This window comes from Myxocyprinus asiaticus, chromosome 42, assembly GCF_019703515.2.
Source record: "Myxocyprinus asiaticus isolate MX2 ecotype Aquarium Trade chromosome 42, UBuf_Myxa_2, whole genome shotgun sequence".
Taxonomy (NCBI): Eukaryota; Metazoa; Chordata; class Actinopteri; order Cypriniformes; family Catostomidae; genus Myxocyprinus; species Myxocyprinus asiaticus.
In genome coordinates, this window is record NC_059385.1 from 16,663,705 (window position 1) to 16,682,960 (window position 19,256).

At 39.6% G+C, this 19,256-nt stretch overlaps 1 protein-coding gene across 2 annotated transcripts; it reads left to right on the forward strand.

The window, feature by feature from the left end:
* Nucleotides 1–1,085: 1,085 nt before the first annotated feature.
* Nucleotides 1,086–18,098, forward strand: LOC127432491 (SR-related and CTD-associated factor 4-like). Of its 2 annotated transcripts, none has more exons than XM_051683618.1 (20): nt 1,086–1,230; nt 3,359–3,442; nt 3,596–3,640; nt 3,764–3,925; nt 4,055–4,184; nt 5,977–6,119; nt 6,318–6,494; nt 8,144–8,232; nt 10,060–10,153; nt 10,290–10,442; nt 12,468–12,544; nt 12,701–12,891; nt 13,280–13,380; nt 13,520–13,633; nt 13,889–14,045; nt 14,139–14,242; nt 14,928–15,087; nt 15,236–15,316; nt 16,132–16,218; nt 16,406–18,098. In XM_051683618.1, exons 1-20 carry the CDS (start codon nt 1,201–1,203, stop codon nt 17,302–17,304), a joined length of 3,078 nt encoding a protein of 1,025 aa, XP_051539578.1. In that variant the 5' UTR covers nt 1,086–1,200; the 3' UTR covers nt 17,305–18,098. The 2 variants fall into 2 exon arrangements, with proteins under 2 accessions (XP_051539578.1, XP_051539579.1); XM_051683619.1 differs by having other exon boundaries at nt 6,345–6,494.
* Nucleotides 18,099–19,256: the final 1,158 nt, after the last annotated feature.

Genomic DNA, 19,256 nt, shown 5'->3' on the forward strand with positions numbered 1-19,256 from the left:
GCCAAATTAATAAATGTAAATGTAAATGTAACACAAATGTGTCAAGACATTACTGAATAATATAAACATAAAGTAATTTCACTCTAATAGTCTGTTTTTTAATTATTATTATAAGTATGAATAAGCATGTTTATTAAGCACTTATAACATGTAAGTTTTAAATGCTCATTATTTGTCAAGTATTGGAGGAAAGTTGCCCTTTTTATGCACACTGCTATAACTGCATATAATGATTTACAAATTATGCATTGGTAAATAACTTATTAGTCATTAACAAACCCCTTTATAAATCCTTAACAAGGGGAACAGTAAAGTGTTACCAATGCATCTAATATAAACTATTTTTGTTTAAATCTTACTTTTGCCAGGAATAATTTTTGTAGTAGAAGTAATAGTAAAATTAGTAGTAGTAGTAGTAGTAGTAGTAGTAGTAGTAGTAGTAGCAGCAGTGTAGGACACTTGTGTAAATGCTTATTACTGTTGTCCAAAACATATTTGTACATTTTCTTGAAAACAAACAAACAAACAAAGAAATAAATGCATTTTATGTAATTCTACTTTTCATTAGTGCTTTCAAGAATAAGGGCATTTTCTGTTTTTTTTTTTTTTTTTTTTTATTAATATGAGTAAGTGTATTTATTAAGCATTTATAACATGTAAATTTAAATGCTCACTATTTGGCAAGTATTGGATGATAGTTGCCTTTTTTATGCTGCGATAACTGCATATAATTGATTAAAATGCATGCTTAATAACTTATTAGTCAATAATGAAACTGTTTATAAATTTTATTAAATCTTAGTTTTGCCAGGAATCATTTTCGTAGTAGTAATAGTAGGACACTTGTGCGAATACTCATTATTGTTGGCCTAGAAATATTTTAACATTTTCTTGAAATAATTGAATAAATAAATAAATAAACAATAATAATAATAATAATAATAATAATAGTAATAATGATAATAATTATTTGATAGGACTCTACTTTTCTAATGTACTTTAAGCGTCATCTAGTGGCCGTTCTGAGAACAGCAGTCTCTCAATCCCATGCTGCACCGCGAGCGCCGCACCGCGCCGACTCCGAGTCCGCTGTCCGCTGCTGCCAGGGGCGGACATGTTGGGGCGGCCTGCTGGAGGACAGCACCACAGATATTTCTGATTTTACCGGATAAAATAGCCACGAAGCAAAGACAGGACGCCATGGATGCCGTCAACGCTTTTAACCATGAGGTCTGTGCGTGTTACGAACGCTAAAATGGCTGTAAGATCGCGCTTTGATGAGCACAAGATATCAGTGTGTTGCATTGGCTCGAGCCTGATGAAGGCCTCGGTGTTAAAAACACGCATTTGCGTGCTTTCAAGTTTAATCTGGTGGGATATATGAAGCAATAGTTTCTGAAAGTTTGTTAATGCTTAGTGTAAATGCTAGTCGTTATGCTTAGATCTGCTTTATTTTAACAATTTGATGGCCATGTCGGGCGGCTAGCTGCTTGTAATAGACAGTTGGCTTGTGCTAGTAGCCACTTTGTATGATAGTTTGCTCCTCTGCTTTATTTCCAGGCCTGATCTAAGTGATGTACATATATTTCTGTGCCAAAGTTGTGAAATGACACACAGAGCCTTGTGCCAGGCTTGTTGTGTTTACATTTTGTGAGCCAACACTATCTGTGTTGTCTATCTGCCATGTGTCTAACAGTAAATAGATCCTTCTGGACGCAGAGCAATCCTGTCACAGTTGGAATAAATATTTTTGAGTTGCTCAGTATTGCTCACTTATAGTCTGAATAATTGAGCCAAATATTGGTGGCTAAAAATGTCACGAGACGCGTCCCGCCAAACACAAAGAACTGACGTGGGATAAAGCTTTTTTTTTTTTTTTTTTTTAATTAAATGGGCCGTATTGCTTTTCACACAGCTTTGCTTCTTCCTAGAAACTCTAGTTGTAATCTTATTCAAGGTTTCTTGCGCCAAAACAGTCGTTATTTTGCTTTACGTCAGCATTCTCCGCCCACTGACGCTATCAATTAAACAGGCTGAGTTTGTTACTGTACCTTTAAGACTTGCATATGTAAATGACATCTGCTATAATGAGCTAAACCCACTGCAGGTGAATGAGCCCCTGCCAAGTTGTTGAATTAGTAGACGTTGATTGGTGTTTCTCACGAAACCTATCAAGAAAATGTCCTGGTCCTATTTGACTCAAAAATCAAAAGAAACTAGTAAGAATTTATATTTTCTATAATGAAAATTAAGAATTGTGTTTTTTTAAAATCGTGACGTTATTTTAAAGAAAGTTACGTACTGCACTGCACTTAACACAAACTTGCGAAGTCATAGCTTTAAAGGGATAGTTCACCCAAAAATAAAAATTCTCTCATCATTTACTCACGCTTATGCCGTCCTAAATATGAATGTATGACTTTCTTCTGCAGAACATAAAAATTTTTTAGAAGAATTTTTCAGCTCTGTTGGTCCATACGATGCAAGTGAATGGTGACCATAAATTTGAAGCTCCAGAAAGCACATAAAGGCAGCATAAAAGTAATCCATACAACTCCAGTGTTTTGATCCGTATCTTGAGAAGTGATATGATAGGTCTGGGTGAGAAACAGATCAATATTTAAGTCCTTTTTTTTTTTTGCCATAAATTCTCCTCCCTGGCCAGTAGGTGGCGAGATGCATGATGAATGCGAATCGGCAAAAACTAAAGGTGAAAGTGAAGATTGATAGTGCAAAAGAGCTTGCATATTGATCTGTTTCTCGCCCACTACTATCATATTACTTCTGAAGACATGGATTAAACCTCTGGAGTCTTATGGATTTCTTTTATGCTGCCTTTATTTGCTTTTGCAGCTTCAAAGTTTTGGTCACCATTCACTTGCTTGGTGAGGACCAACAGAGCTGAAATATTCTTTTAAAAATCTTTGTGTTCTGCAGAAGAAAGAAAGTCATACACATCTGGATGGCATGAGGGAGAGTGAATTTATTTTGAGTTTTGGGCGAACTATTCCTTTAAGTGATAAGGTTCAATGTACTATACATAGAGTACATACCATAGATATAGATAATCAAACCCTTCTCCACCATTGTATATACCAAAGCATGGTATTGCCATCAGATACCTTTGCTGTGCCATGATACACATCACAGTAATTTTTAATGTGGGCCGGGTATGTACTTTATGAATTTTATTTCTGCAAAATTTTGCCTCCTCCCCAACAAAGCATGGAATAATAAACAGCAGCTCTCAAGCTTTCAGTGCAAAATAATCAAATTATCATTACTGTGCTGCATGTTGTACCTAAACATCAACAGACATCAGCTTACACATTAACATTATTATATGACTTCATTGCAGTTGTTCTCCTTGATGGACACCAAACCTCCCATCTCGAGGGCCAAGATGGTCTCCATCACCAAATCTGCTATAAAAGCCATCAAAGTAAGTTCAGCTTGATGTTGTTGTACATTATAGTCAGCACAACTGATACTTAATGGTGTTTTGGTATTGTTATAACACAGAGGGTTGTCAAGGCTGGTGGTGTGTTCTTCTCTTAGGCTAATCCTCTTAATTTTCCATATTTATTTTTTCCAGTTATACAAACATGTTGTCCAAATTGTGGAAAAATTCATAAAAAAGGTAGGTGCCCATCTGAAATGAATTTGATGAATAATTGATTCTCATTTATTGTAGGTTCTTTGGCAGAAACTTCTTTTACTAAATGCCACTGTGTACTTTCTATAACTTTTTTCCTCACATCAGTGCAAGCCTGAGTACAAAGTCCCGGGACTTTATGTGGTGGACTCCATTGTGAGGCAGTCCCGCCATCAGTTTGGAGCAGAAAAAGATGTTTTTGGACCCCGTTTCACCAAAAACTTCCAAGGGACATTTGAGAATCTATGCTTGTGTCCCACAGAGGATCGGGTGAGAGATGCGTTCATGGTTTTTATTTTGCTGCTCATCTTTCACAGACTTCGACCTTGCTGTAGGGTTTAAATGATTTGAATAGGTTTTCTAATGATTTTTCAACAAAGTTTCTCCCTCCCCTTTCAGAGTAAGATAGTGAGAGTTTTGAACCTGTGGCAGAAGAATGGAGTGTTTAAAATCGAGGTTATCCAGCCTCTCTTGGACATGACTGCTGGATCCAGCAGCACAGCAGGGGTAGACAACGGCCCTGATGGGGGTAAGACCACTTATACCATTTTCTACACTAAAATGTTTGCAGATTAAATGCCATGAAATGGAAATCCATTCTGTTCTCGTTTCTAGAAGTAAATGCAGTTGTGATTCACCTTTGCATATCAAATGGCAAATGAAAATAAACCAGTTAAAGAACCTTTAGGAAATATTGATGTGGCTATAATTTTGAAGTCAGACAGTTTTCAGGCAGGTTTGGCACAATGATGTAAATAATATTTTGGTAAATTGAGAGCCACTAACATCTAGTTATTAGTTACTATTTAAAATGAATCACTATTATAATTGTTCATGTTTTGGGGGTTGTAAAGGCCCCCAAATAAAGAATTCAATATATAATAAACAAAATAATTAAAAATAAAGTGTGTGTATGTGTATATATATATATATATATATATATAATGTCATTTGAAATAGTCTTAGATGGAGTATTGCATTTAAAACTAAATGTCAGTATTAAACGTCATTTTGTAACACCTTAGTAACCACATAATAATGCCTTTGCAACCACCCAGAACACCCTTGCATCATGGGAGTAAACCCCATTCATATTTTCTTATAGAAGCTTACAACCCCAAAAAGGACACTATTGAAATAAAAACAAAAAAGGAGTGATTTGTAAATTGTATTCATCCTGCGCTATATTGAAAGCACTACAACAACACATTATTTGATGTTTTGCTGTACCTTGTGCATTTAATTGTTTTTATTTTTTATAAACACTCATTTCAATGATTGCAGCACACTCCAAAAAAGTCAAGACAGTCAAGATCACCATTTCTTCTACTAACACATATGAAGTGTTTGGACACTGAAGACATAAGTTTAAATTTAGCAAGCAGAATCCAGGACAGTGATGATGTATGGCTTCTGCTTTGCAGAGTAAAGCCTTAACTTGCTTCTATGGATGCGGCGTAGAATGGTGTTGACTAACAAAGGTTTACCAAAGTATTCCCGAGCCCATATCATGATATCCATTACAGTTGAATTACGTTTTTTAATACAGAGACGTCTGAGGGATCGGAGGTCACGCATATTCAGAAGTGACTTTCCAGTAGGATAACGGCAAATTGCATACTTCCCAGATTACAAATGCATGGCTGTTTAAGCAGAGAGTGCGGGTGCTAGATTGGCCTGCCTGCAGTCCTGACCTGTCTCCAATTGAGAATGTGTTGAGTGTTATGAAGCGCAAATTATGGCAACAAAGGCCCTGTACAGTTGCGCAGCTGAAGACCTGCATAATGGATGAATGGGGAAAATTCTGCTTGCTAAAATTACCAAACCTGTTTCTTCAATGCCCAAATGCTTAATAAGTGTTATTAGAAGAAATGGGGATGTTACACAGTGGTAAACACTCGACTGTCCCAACTTTTTCCGAGCGTGTTGGAATCATCTGATTTGAAATTATTGTATATTAAAACACACACACCAAAAATATGAAATTCAAAAGGTTAAACATTTAATGTGTTGTTGTAGTGCTTTCAATATAGCACAGAATAAATAAAATTTACAAATCGTTGTTTTTATTAGCATTTTCCATACTCTCCCAACTTTTTTGAAATTGGGGTTGGACATATCTTAGTGTCTTTTAATTTTCTATTACTTATTAACTATTATGTATTAAGCTATGGACTATAATGTTTGTGTATAATGTATATTGTATAATGGATGTGACTATAAACCACAAACTGAGAAGCAAGTCTGCTCTCTTCAAAAGTTCTAATCTAGAATTACACGTGTGTGCTGCAGACGCAAAAAAGTTAAATGTGTTTCTACAGCATCTCCACCTTCTCCTGTGAGGGAACAGGAGTCTCATCCTGTGGTGACGTCAAACTCCATCGCAGCATCTGTGCCTCAGCTTCAGAACTCCGATGCCTTTGCAGCTGTTGCTCAGCTAATTCAGTCCTCTCAAGGACAACAGGTTAGTCACACCGACACTGAGTAAATGTGCCAGATTTACTGCATACCTACTGTTTGTAAAGGATTGAACCAGGTTCTGTGTGAACTACAGAATAAGGCAGCTGCAACTGATTCTTCTGCTTGTAGAACTTTTCGAATTTGTCTATCATTCAAAAGGACTGTTATCCTTAGATTCATATGTTCACAATATTTCCTGAAGCTTCAGCAAATACTGCAGAACTTTCAGCCTCCAGGGAAACCTCAGTCTCCAGCTGCTGACAACAGCAGGAGTCACCTCCACATGCAGGCCCAGCCAACGACTGCTGCCTCCAGCCTCACACAGCAGCACATCCATCATGCACCAGAACCTGTGGAGAAGAAAGCCACCTTTGACAAGGTGAGGGCAGGGGTAGTGATAGTGGTAAAAATGGATGATCGTTTTGCTGGTAGTTTAAGCGAATTTTCAGATGAGATGAGCTGATATGACTTTGTTCTGAGTAACTCTTGCTAGGGTATTTAAAAAAAGCTACTGCTGTAGTGGACCTACAGCACAGTCACAACTCTTTCCTCTTATTAGGGCCCAAGCACTAAGTGCGGAGGCCCTGTTGTTTTCCTAAGGATTACTGTTAACATTCTTCTTTTCAAGGTTTCAGGGGCTTTTGGGTCCCTTAACATGCTCAAAAACTCCTGAAAATTTGCACACACATCAGAATCGTCGGCCATTAGAGCTTGGCAAAAGTTCACATGGGGGGGTCAAGGGGGGCTCTCTGCCGGCCCCTTGAAAATTGAATTTTTGGGGGGCTCTGTAGCACACGCCTTTTCACCTACAGTCACCAGTCTTGGTACACATACAGATCTCATCAAGCTGGACAACTTTCACCCTCATAGTCATAGGCTCTGCCCAACAGGAAGTCTGCCATTTTGCATTGTTTGAGAAACGCATGCTCTGGGAATCCCACTCCTTGGGGATTTATGTGACCAAACCAGACATTGAAGATGCTAAATTGCGAACAGATTTTTGATATTTCAAATGGTGTTGGCATGGCAAGGCAATAAATTAATGGTGAAAAATGAAAAACAGGAAGTGCTTATATCTTTTGCGTGCATTGTGCAATTTAGATCAAAACTGAGATTTATGTTTGGTATTGGGGGCTGATCACATGGATATGACTATTGTGGGGCACAGTCGTAGCGCCACCAACTGGCAGCAGGAAGTGTGGCACTTTTTATAGACTTTGGAATAGCACTCTTATTTTTATCTGAAAAAAAATTATAATAATGTCAAGACAGTACAGATTTAAAATATGAAGGGATTTTCGATATCTTAACTACTGTTGCCATGGCAATGCATTAAACTATTATTCCTTTTTATGTATATTCATATGTTTTTGAGGTACTTGGCATGCTTTAATTTGTATGATCTTTTGCACACACATCAGAATCGTCAGCCATTAGGGCTGGGCAAAGTTTCATTCATGGGCGTGTAGAGGAGGCTCTGTAGTACCAAATAGAAAATGGCCATGTTCAGGGGACTCTGTAGCACATCCCTATTCAGCTACATTCACCAAACTTTGTACATACTCTATGTAGATCTCATCAAGCCGGACAACTTTCACGCCACAGACATTAGCTCCACCCAACAGGAAGTCGGCCATTTTGGATTGTTTGAAGATGATAAATTGTGAACGGATTTTTGATGTCTCAAACAGTGTCTCCATGGCAACTCGATAAAGTAACAAAACAATGAGAAGAATTGTCTCATATCTTCTGCGTGCATCATGTGATTTACATCAAAATTGACCCGTATTTTTGGCCTTGAGGGATGATCACATTGATGTATCTACTGTGGGTCACGGTCCTAGTGCCACCAACTGGAAGCAGGAAGTGTGGCCCTTACAACAGTCTTTGAAAAAAATCAATTTACATTTACACAAATCGCTTCAAAATTTTTGATGCATTGTTTTACTAAATCCGCCAGGAGGAAATGGGCCCACGGTGCTTGGGCCCATCGATTGCTGCTTACAGCTATATTTTTTATTTTTTCAGACACTTTTGGACCGTTTTGACTATGATGACGAACCAGAAGCTGGAGAGGAAAGCAAGAAGGATGAAACACCATCTGTTCAACCTAATATGCAAGTAGCAGCTTGTTTACTCTCAAATGCATATATATATATATATACATATACAGGTGCATCTCAATAAATTAGAATGTCGTGGAAAAGTTCATTTATTTCAGTAATTCAACTCAAATTGTGAAACTCGTGTATTAAATAAATTCAGTGCACACAGACTGAAGTAGTTTAAGTCTTTGGTTCTTTTAATTGTGATGATTTTGGCTCACATTTAACAAAAACCCACCAATTCACTATCTCAAAAAATTAGAATACATCATAAGACCAATAAAAAAAAAATTTTTAGTGAAATGTTGGCCTTCTGGAAAGTATGTTCATTTACTGTATATGTACTCAATACTTGGTAGGGGCTCCTTTTGCTTTAATTACTGCATCAATTCGGCGTGGCATGGAGGTGATCAGTTTGTGGCACTGCTGAGGTGGTATGAAAGCCCAGGTTTCTTTGACAGTGGCCTTCGGCTCATCTGCATTTTTTGGTCTCTTGTTTCTCTTTTTCCTCTTGACAATACCCCATAGATTCTCTATGGGGTTCAGGTCTGGTGAGTTTGCTGGCCAGTCAAGCACACCAACACCATGGTCATTTAACCAACTTTTGGTGCTTTTGGCAGTGTGGGCAGGTGCCAAATCCTGCTGGAAAATGAAATCAGCATCTTTAAAAAGCTGGTCAGCAGAAGGAAGCCTGAAGTGCTCCAAAATTTCTTGGTAAACGGGTGCAGTGACTTTGGTTTTCAAAAAACACAATGGACCAACACCAGCAGATGACATTGCACCCCAAATCATCACAGACTGTGGAAACTTAACACTGGACTTCAAGCATCTTGGGCTATGAGCTTCTCCACCCTTCCTCCAGACTCTAGGACCTTGGTTTCCAAATGAAATACAAAACTTGCTCTCATCTGAAAAGAGGACTTTGGACCACTGGGCAACAGTCCAGTTCTTCTTCTCCTTAGCCCAGGTAAGACGCCTCTGACGTTGTCTGTGGTTCAGGAGTGGCTTAACAAGAGGAATACGACAACTGTAGCCAAATTCCTTGACATGTCTGTGTGTGGTGGCTCTTGATGCCTTGACCCCAGCCTCAGTCCATTCCTTGTGAAGTTCATCCAAATTCTTGAATCAATTTTGCTTGACAATCCTCATAAGGCTGTGGTTCTCTCGGTTGGTTGTGCATCTTTTTCTTCCACACTTTTTCCTTCCACTCAACGTTCTGTTAACATGCTTGGATACAGCACTCTGTGAACAGCCAGCTTCTTTGGCAATGAATGTTTGTGGCTTACCCTCCTTGTGAAGGGTATCAATGATTGTCTTCTGGACAACTGTCAGATCAGCAGTCTTCCCCATGATTGTGTAGCCTAGGGAACCAAACTGAGAGACCATTTTGAAGGCTCAGGAAACCTTTGCAGGTGTTTTGAGTTGATTAGCTGATTGGCATGTCACCATATTCTAATTTTTTGAGATAGTGAATTGGTGGGTTTTTGTTAAATGTGCGCCAAAATCATCACAATTAAAAGAACCAAAGACTTAAACTACTTCAGTCTGTGTGCATTGAATTTATTTAATACACGAGTTTCACAATTTGAGTTGAATTACTGAAATAAATGAACTTTTCCATGACATTCTAATTTATTGAGATGCACCTGTATATATATATATATATATATATATATATATATATATATATATATATATATATATATATATATATATAGACAAGTGAAAACGGGTCTTTTGTTCCAGAGATGAGCTGAGCTGTATTTCCAACTGTGGTATGTACCACAAACTAATTTTTTGTAGAGTTTGTCATTTATTAGTTTGTCTGTGTCTCTGCAGAGGATTTCCTGAACAGACCGCTGCAGACATTCCTCCAGCCAATCAGATGCAGCCCTTTCAACAACATATGATGGGCATGTCACAACACCAACAGGTACAGCCTTATTCTGAAACGTTAGGTAGATGTGGGCTGAAATGCCATTTGTATATGCAGTTTAATGTTCTTACATTTTCTGGTACAGTTATGTAAACCGACAGTGAGGCTTTGGTGCTTATTGATGTGTTCTCAGGTTGTTCTTCCTGCAAATGGACAGATGCAAGGGTTTAGTCTTATGGCCTCTCAGCCCTTTCCTGGTATGATGCCTCAGATGGGGCAGCCACATGGGGCTTTCCCTCCCCAGAATGACACCTTCAATCAGCTCATTGCTGGACATCAACATCAGGTAAAACCATTGTCAAGTCAAAATAGACTCTGTTTGCTTCCTTAAAGGAACAGTTCTCCCAAAAATGAAAATTCTCTCATCATTTTCTTATACTCCACTATCCTAGATGTGCATGACTTAATTTCTTCTGCAGAACACTTCAGCTCTGTAGGTCCATACAGTGCATGTGAATGGTGGCCAAAACATTGAAGCTCCAAAAAATGACATAAAGGCAGCATAAAAATAATCCATAAGACTCCAGTGGTGTAATCCATGTCTTCAGAAGCGATATGATAGTTGTGGGTGAGAACGTACCAAAATGTAACTCCTTTTTCACTGTACATCTTACCATTGCTGTCTCTAGGCACTAGGAGGAATGGATACAGTACACGCAGTCACACGAATGATTACATATCTTAGTATGCGTGAAACCAATATTAAAACAACATACTGTATAACGAACAACACAAACCGCGTAGAACTAAAATGAAAAAGATTGCGAAGCAACAAAACTTAACAGAACAGAGCACTACAACGGTACACGAGAAACTGCAGATCAGATAAATGCATATGAAGTTTATACTAGCTAGCTCGAAGGCTGTGTGTTGGCTCGGACAGGGGGCGGACAGTTCTTCCATCAACGTCCGCCCCGCACAGGATTTGAGCATCTGCTTAATGTGCTTGAGCCCCGTTATAAAGTTCCGACAAGAATGCATTTCAGCAATACTGTAGTGCCCTCTCTATATAAACAAGCACGCACTGTAATTGCCCAGCAGGGGACATTGTCAATACTAAGCAATCTGCCCTCTTCTCTGATAATGTGGATATTCAGATTTTCCTGGAAAAAAAAAAAATTATAATTTGAGTGGTAAGCTGCACTGCATAAACAGAGAATCTGCACTGCTAATGTCTTAATTTTGTTACAGTTATTATAATTGCACTTTTATTATTATTTGTTTTTATACAGTGTGCATATAAGTTTTGTATTGTAAGTTTTGTATTGTAATTGCATTGAAGAAATATGCATAGTGCAGTCATGTATAAATGAGCCTTCACAATAAGAATTGTTGCCCATCAGCTACTGTTTTCAAAATAAATAATTTAAAGAAAGATTCTTTGATTTCCCTGCTGTACCGAAACCTTACCGAACCGTGACCGCAAAACCGAGGTATGTACCGAACCGTGAATTTTGTGTACCGTTGCAGCCCTACTAGGCACGATCATGATTTCAAGCTAGATTATACTTCCTAGTGCTTGACGCATGCGCAGAGCGCTAGATGGCGCTAGGAGGTGTAATTGAGCTTGAAATCGTGATCGCCAAAGAGAATGCTGATGTCAAGATTTTTAGTGAAGTAGGAGTTATATTATGGTCTGTTCTTAACCAAAATCAATTGGATCACTTCAGAAGACATGGATTAAACCACTGGAGTTGTATGGATTACTTTTATGCTGCCTGTATGTGCTTTTTGGAGTTTCAAAGTTTTGGTCGCCATTCACTTGCATTGTCTGGACCTACAGAGCTGAGATGTTCTTCTAAAAATCGTCATTTGTGTTCTGCAAAAGAAAGTAAGTCATACACATCTGGGATGGCACGAGTGTGAGTAAATGATCATTTTTGGGTGAACTATCCCTTTAATGCATGTTCCAGGTTTGATTGTAAAGGATTTATCAATACAAGTTATTCCATATTTAAGAAATTGTCTTAATAATCTTTAATAAAAGTCAAAGACATTTATTTTTGGTTGCCATCACTTAGGCCCTGTTGGCTGTTGAATAATAGCAGCCAATAGCCAAAAAGCTATTTGGACATTTGGGCTCCATTCTGGTGTGGAAGACAAACTTTTCACAATCAAAACAATTCCCGTTTGATAAAATAAACTGCCCAAAATCTGTTCCACTCGAAATGCATCACATAACTCAAGTAAAATGGGTTGTATATGTGGTTGAATTTTAAAATTATGTGGTACGGACAAGGCCTTGTGTTTCAAACAACTGATTCTTGAATGTTTAGTTGTAAATTAAATAATAATCATTGTAATGACACAGGAAATGCCGATGAATTCAGACGCATCCGCTAGGCATTGCACCGATGGGAAGAGGTCAAGGTCACGCTCAGGGTCAAGGTGCGTACTACAAGCCACCATCCAACTTATCACACTATTTTATTTTTTTAACAGCACTGAGATCATAGGCTTATCTATCGAACAAAAAAAAACACCTTGGGTCAAGGTTAGACGTCATCACTGTGGAAGCCAATGTTTTGTTTTTTGTTTTTTCAGATCTCCTAAAAGGAGAAGGTCTCGCTCAAATTCCCGCAGCAGACGAATGCGGCACCGGCGATCTCGCTCGCGTTCTCGAGAACGCCGTCGACAGTCACCTCGTTCTCGCTCTCAGGAAAGGAGAGATAGAGAGAGGGAACGAGAGCGAAGACAGAAAGGCCTTCCTCCGGTTAAGAATAACACTCTCAGTGGTAAGCAAAGACCACCAGGGGGCAGAAGCTGTGCTCTCATACATGCTTGTTATAGATTGTGTAGACAAGTGGTTCTCAACCTTTTTAACTCCAAGGCCCCCACTGTCCAAGACAACATTTGAAGGCCCCCTCGCCCAAAACTTGACATGTGTAATGTCAGAAAGAAGTTTCAGAAAGAGTCTGTTTATTATTTGTAGGCATACATCTTAAAGTATTTTTTAGCATTTTAATTTAAGTTGAATTATTTTAATATTTCTTATATTAAATTAATTTTAAGACAACTTGAAGCCCCCTTGGAAGTGTGCTGAGGCCCCCTAGTGAGTCTGGACCCCCTGGTTGAGAACCACTGGTGTAGACAATGAGTTATTGAAATATCCCTCTCTGTCAGTGTGCAGTACAACTCTATGGGTGGGTCAGCTGGATAAGAGGACGCAGCAGCAGGACGTGGCCTGTTTACTAGAGGAGTTCGGACAGATAGATTCAATTAATGTAAGTTATAATGAGAATTACAAGTGTAAATGATCTTTTCTGAGTTTTACTGCTTTCTTCATGTTGCTGTTAGCATCTCTGCTACATTGCATTGGATTTCTGTGCTAACTTCACGTCTTGTTGGTGTGATATTTTTTAGATGATTCCTCCTCGTGGTTGTGCCTACATTGTCATGATCCATCGGCAGGATGCCTATCGGGCCCTGCAGAAGCTTAGCAGAGGTCCATACAAAGTCAACCAGAAAGCCATTAAGGTACTAGATGAGTATTTTATCACGCATTTGAATGTAAAATGTAATGATCAAACAGTTACATATTACTGTACATTCGATTGGGGGATCAATTCTATAATTTTTTATGCTTTTACAAAGCAATATGATCTCCATTTGGGGAATCAGATCTGTCTGATTTTCATTTGATTGATGTTCACATGTTGACTCATTTTAGAACACAGCATCTGAGTAATACAAGTATTTCCCTGTGAATATTCTATCAATATGTTTCTTCAGATTGCCTGGGCTCTGAATAAGGGCATTAAGGCAGATTTTAAGCAGCACTGGGACGTGGAGTTGGGTGTTACCTACATACCATGGTCCAAAGTCAAGATGGAGGACTTGGATGTGTTCAGAGAAGGAGGGATGCTGGACCCTGATTCTCTTGCACCAGGTAACTATTTGATACCATTTGTTAATGGTTCCTGTGGTCATTGAGGATACATTGCTTACAGGTTTGTTTTACTGGCCTCTTGTATTTTAACAGAGTGGAGAGGCTCTCTGAGTGAACTGGAGAAGGCTGAAGAGTTGTCTCAGAATGGCAATCCTGCGGGAAAGGTGGAGGAGACTCCAGCTCTAGTTCCTGTGCAGGTAACTCATGCTAACTCTCAGGAGTTAATTTTCCTCTGGTTTTGTTTAGGATGGAATTGTGTGAATGTAATGCTTTGGTGCCGGGGGGCAGTGGTGGCTCAGCGGTTAAGGCTCTGGGTTACTGATCAGAAGGTCAGGGGTTCAAGCCCCAGCACCGCCAAGATGCCACTGTTGGGCCCTTGAGCAAGGCCCTTGACCCTATCTGCTCCAGGGGCGCCGTATCATGGCTGACCCTGCACTCTGACCCCAGCCAAGCTGGGATATGTGAAAAAAAAAGAATTTCACTGTATATGTGCAAATGTATAATGTGTGATAAATAAAGAAAATTATAAAATTAATTAAAGATATTGAACACCTGAAGGACATGGAAAAGTGTTGTAGCAATCAGTTAGGTGGAGACTGTAGAAAAATAAGGTTGAAAATTAAAATGAAGTTGCAGTTTCTCAAGTTTACCTTTTTTAACTTTAGTCTAATCAACAAAATTCAATTTGTCATGAATACACAGCTAAAAAAAGAAAGTGTAGAAAGAGCTCCAATAAAGTTACCTAGCTTGAATATTTAAGATATTGAATATTTAAGACGTGAACATTTAAGTGTTATAGTTACACAGTTTACTTAAAAGTCCCGACCAAATAGTTCCCCAGTCTGAGTTTCCTATACAGTTATTTTCCATATTTTTAAACAGCCTCAAGTTCCTCCTGTCCAGCCAATGGGAGCTGTCAGTGTTCCACCGCCAGGATTCCCGGGACCTATGAATATCCCACCCCCCTCATTCCCACCTGGGGTTCCTCCACCCCCGGGGCCCTTTATACGGCCCGGCTTTAACCCCATGCAGATGCCACCAGGTACAGTTCTGTATGCAACAACACTAGTGACACTATGTCTATCAAAGTTATTGTTTTATAATTTTCTGATTAAAGAAAAGATGTAAAATCAGGATAGATATTTATTGTTTTGAGGACACAACAATATTCTTTGCTGGTTATGTTTTAGGATTTCTCCCCCCAGTTGCCATGCCTCCTATGGGCACTCCTGGGCCTCCCCCACCCACAGGAGGAATCAGCATTCCACCAGGTTGGACGTTAATGTTGTTAAAGGGATAGTTCACCCAAAAATGAAAATTCTCTCATCATTTACTCAGCCTCATGCCATCCCAGATGTGTATGACTTTATTTCTTCAGCAGAACACAAATTAAGATTTTTAGAAGAATATTTCAGCTCTGTAGGTCCATACAATGAAAGTGAACAATTCAATCCATGTCTTCTGAAGCGATTCAAATGGTTTGGGGTGAGAACAGACAAAAAAAACCTCCTTTTTCACTATAAATCTTGACATCAGCAGTCTCCTTGGCGATCATGATTTTAAGCTTGATTACACTTCCTAGCGCCATCTAGCGCTCTGCGCATGCGTCAAGCACTAGTCAGTGTAACTGAGCTTGAAATCATGATCGTTCCTAGAGACTGCAATAGCAAGTTGTACAGTGAAAAAAAGAGTTATACTTTGGTCTGTTCTCACCCAAAACTAATTGGATCGCTTCTGAAGACATGGATTAAACCACTGGAGTCGTATGGATTACTTTCATGCTGCCTTACTGTGCTTTTTGGAGCTTCAAATTTTATGTCATCTTTCACTTGCATTGTGAGGACCTACAGAGCTGAGATATTCTTCTAAAAATCTTCATTTGAGTTCAGCAGATGAAAGAAAGTCACACATCTGGGATGGCATGAGGGTGAATAAATGAGGAGAGAATTTATTTTTTGGTTGAACTGTTCCTTTAACGTTTCAACATTTACCATGAATAATTCTGGGTGTATAGATCCTCAAATTTCTGGTCTTGTCAGCAACACTAAGCTGTTTTTGTTTTCCCTAATTCTTTTGAACACTGTAGTTGGCAAATCAGTTGAAGACCTGTCAAGTGATCCAGCAGGTTTGGGTCCAAGAATCAATAGTCATGGAACAGATGGCTTCAACTCAGGTGGGTCTCTGTTGGACAGTATACTAAGCCTCCAAATTAAGATTTATTCATCCCAGTGACAAAAAACAACTTATCCTGCTCCATCTTTTGTATTGTCATTGGAATGTGGAGTTCATGGTATTTTTAGTTCATACTCATTTCAGTGCATGCATGCATCATGTATTTATACATTTCATCAACTCTGCAGGAAACCAAGTGTCTCATGGAGGTCCACCAGTGATGGGCATGCAATCTCCACCAGGTCTTCTAGGTTCACGGCCAGGTATGATGCCTCTACAGCGGCCCCCGGGGATGCCACCTCCACACATGCAGCGTTTCCCCATGCCGCCGCCTCGCCCTGGCATGCCACCTATCCCTCCACAGATGATGCCACCCAGGGGCCCACCTCAGATGATGCACCGCGAGCCTCCACCCAGGGCCTTCGGCATGGGCATGCCGCCCCCTCCTCATGGCATGAGGGGCCCCTTCCCTCCTCCTGGACCTCCCTTTATGAGACCCAGCGGTCCGAGACCTGAAGGACCAGATAATCACGAGGGAAGACCGTTCAGGGGTGAGCGACCGGCCTTCGGGAGGGGCAGAGATCGGGAGCAGGACTGGTTCGGAGGGCGCCGTCCTTTTGGTGAAGGTCGTGGCGGGGAGAGGTCGGAAGGTCGCGAACAATTCGGGGGCTGGCATGAGGAGCCGGAAAAGCAAGGGGGGTGGGACAGAGAGAGAGAACGTCGGGATTGGAGGAGGAGTCCGGAAGGAGAACGGGATCGAGAAAGAGAGCGAGGAATGGACAATGAAGAACGTAATAGGCGCTCCTTTGGGAGCAAAGACAGAGAGCCGGGGACTCGAGAGAGAAGCACACGCTGGGACAGGGACGATAGACTCGATCGATTGGGTCACACCAGCGAAGAGCCCAATGAGAGACTTCGAGACGGTGCAGCGACGACCAACGAACCCAATACAAACTCAACTAAAGAACTTCCTAAAGCCAAGCCAGATGCTCCGAAAACTTCCACTGAAGCCACCGCATACTCTAAAGCCTCAGAACCGATAGTAGAGGACAAACCTGCCGAACAGACGCAAACAGAAGAGTCATAGAGGGCTCTCTGTAAGTTAAAGGGATAGTTGACCCAAAAATGAAAATTCTGTCATCATTTACTCACCAAACCTGAATGACTTTCTTTGTGCTGTGGAATGCAAAAGGAGATGCTAGGCAGAATGTTAGGGACTGACAGCCTCAGTCACCATTTAACCTAAGATTCTGCCTAACTTCTTTTCTGTTCCTCTTCGGAACAACATGAGGGTGAGTAAATGAAGACCGAATTTTCATTTTTAGGTTCCTTTTAAGTGTCTCGGAGTGAAAGACCTTGTGAGCTACTCCAATGTCCATATTAACCTTGAATACTGCAGAAACAACAAAGCAGCGTCAGTACACCTGTTCGGGGATGCTTTATACATATGATGCTTTGTTCTTCTGAAGTTTTTCAGAAGTAATTTTACTAAGCATCGTTGGCAAACATGGAGCTTTGCCTTGCGAATTGTTGTCCCACCTCAATGAAGCTTGAATGTTGTATTAAAACAAAAGATAAGAAGCGATTAAAAAAATTCTGCTGTAAATATGCTAACATTACTCCAATAATATTTGTAGATTTGACCAGGATTTGTTTTTTCTTTTCTTTTGAGTTAAAAAAAAAAAAAAAAAAAAACATGGACTAAAATAAGATATTAAGGCCCCTTTTGCTGTAATGTTTTTTAACTTAATGTTTACAACATACAAGAAACAAGATGTTTTTTTTTTTTATAATTAAGTTTTTGGAGGTAAGACCTCCAGATATGTCAGCGATAAGGATTTGGTTTTAATAAAGTATTTTCATACCAAATGAATGAACCGACTTATATGCAAGTTGCTACAGATGTTTTTATTGTTTACTCAAGTCTCTTATTAGTACTGATACGTTTGTGCCATCTGTTAATCCAAGTGGTGAGGTTACCAAGTTTAAAACACTGTTAATGAATAAACGGATCACTGTTTGCTGAACTTTGTGGCATATACAACCGATTGCCTCTCAATTGTGGATTTATCATGTGACCCTATTCCCAAACCATCCATCATGGTTTGAATAACACCTATATACCTATGTTGTCTACTTCTAATGTACTGTGGAATAAGTGAACACATATGACTATATGTCAAAGATTAGAGGGACAACCATAACCCACCGTAAGTTCATCATGGGGAACTTATAAAGGGGTTTCATTATTTACTCACCCTCATGTTGTTCCAAGCCCATATAGCTAAAGCCCAAAGTATACTCTGGTAAGACACGGACCATAAGCATCTGCGTATAGTACGTGTAACGCAAATCTTGTCATCACCACAGTGCTCGAGCACTGAAAGCTTGGGGCCTGATTTTTCTAACCACGCATACTCTGAATGTGCCTGGAATAATTTGCACTAATTAGTGGGGACACAAGGTGGCAACACCAGCAATTGAGCCATTACTTCAACGAAGAAGAATTAGAAGATGTAATCGCAGGTAAACATCAGGAGATAAAGGTGGAAACAACAACTGTAGATGTGCATGTCAAAAACACGTGTCTTGTAGCAATTGCAATGGGCATGTGGCAACTGCCTTTGTATGTGTGCGTAGTCAAATGAAGAATACTTTGACAGGTTAGCGTTATACTGTTCACAGACGCTAAGTGTTTGTGTCGAAGACTTTGGGCTTTACTTTCTTGTGAATGGTGACTGAGGCTAGCATTCTGCCTAATATCTCCTTTTGTGTTCGACGGATTAAAGCATGTCATATGGCTTTGGAACAACATAGAGGTGAGTAAATGATGACGGAATTTAAATTTTGGGTGAACAATCCCTTTTTTTTTTTTTTTAATACGCCACAAGGCACATTCAGCATAATTTTGCATGTAAATTCATTTGTCACATGTATTATATTTTAAACGAAATTATCCATTCAGAATGCATTTTCGACGTCTCACATGACAGCGTGACACGACTGAAAGTGGACCAATCAGCGCCCATTAATGTCTTC

Bases quoted from the DNA above. Each gene is read 5' to 3' on its own strand.
- LOC127432491 (XM_051683618.1), top strand. From the start codon at position 1,201: ATGGATGCCGTCAACGCTTTTAACCATGAG. The intron at 3,641-3,763 runs GTAGGTGCCCAT...TCCTCACATCAG, and splicing joins TGGAAAAATTCATAAAAAAG to TGCAAGCCTGAGTACAAAGT. The intron at 14,046-14,138 runs GTAACTATTTGA...GTATTTTAACAG, and splicing joins CCCTGATTCTCTTGCACCAG to AGTGGAGAGGCTCTCTGAGT.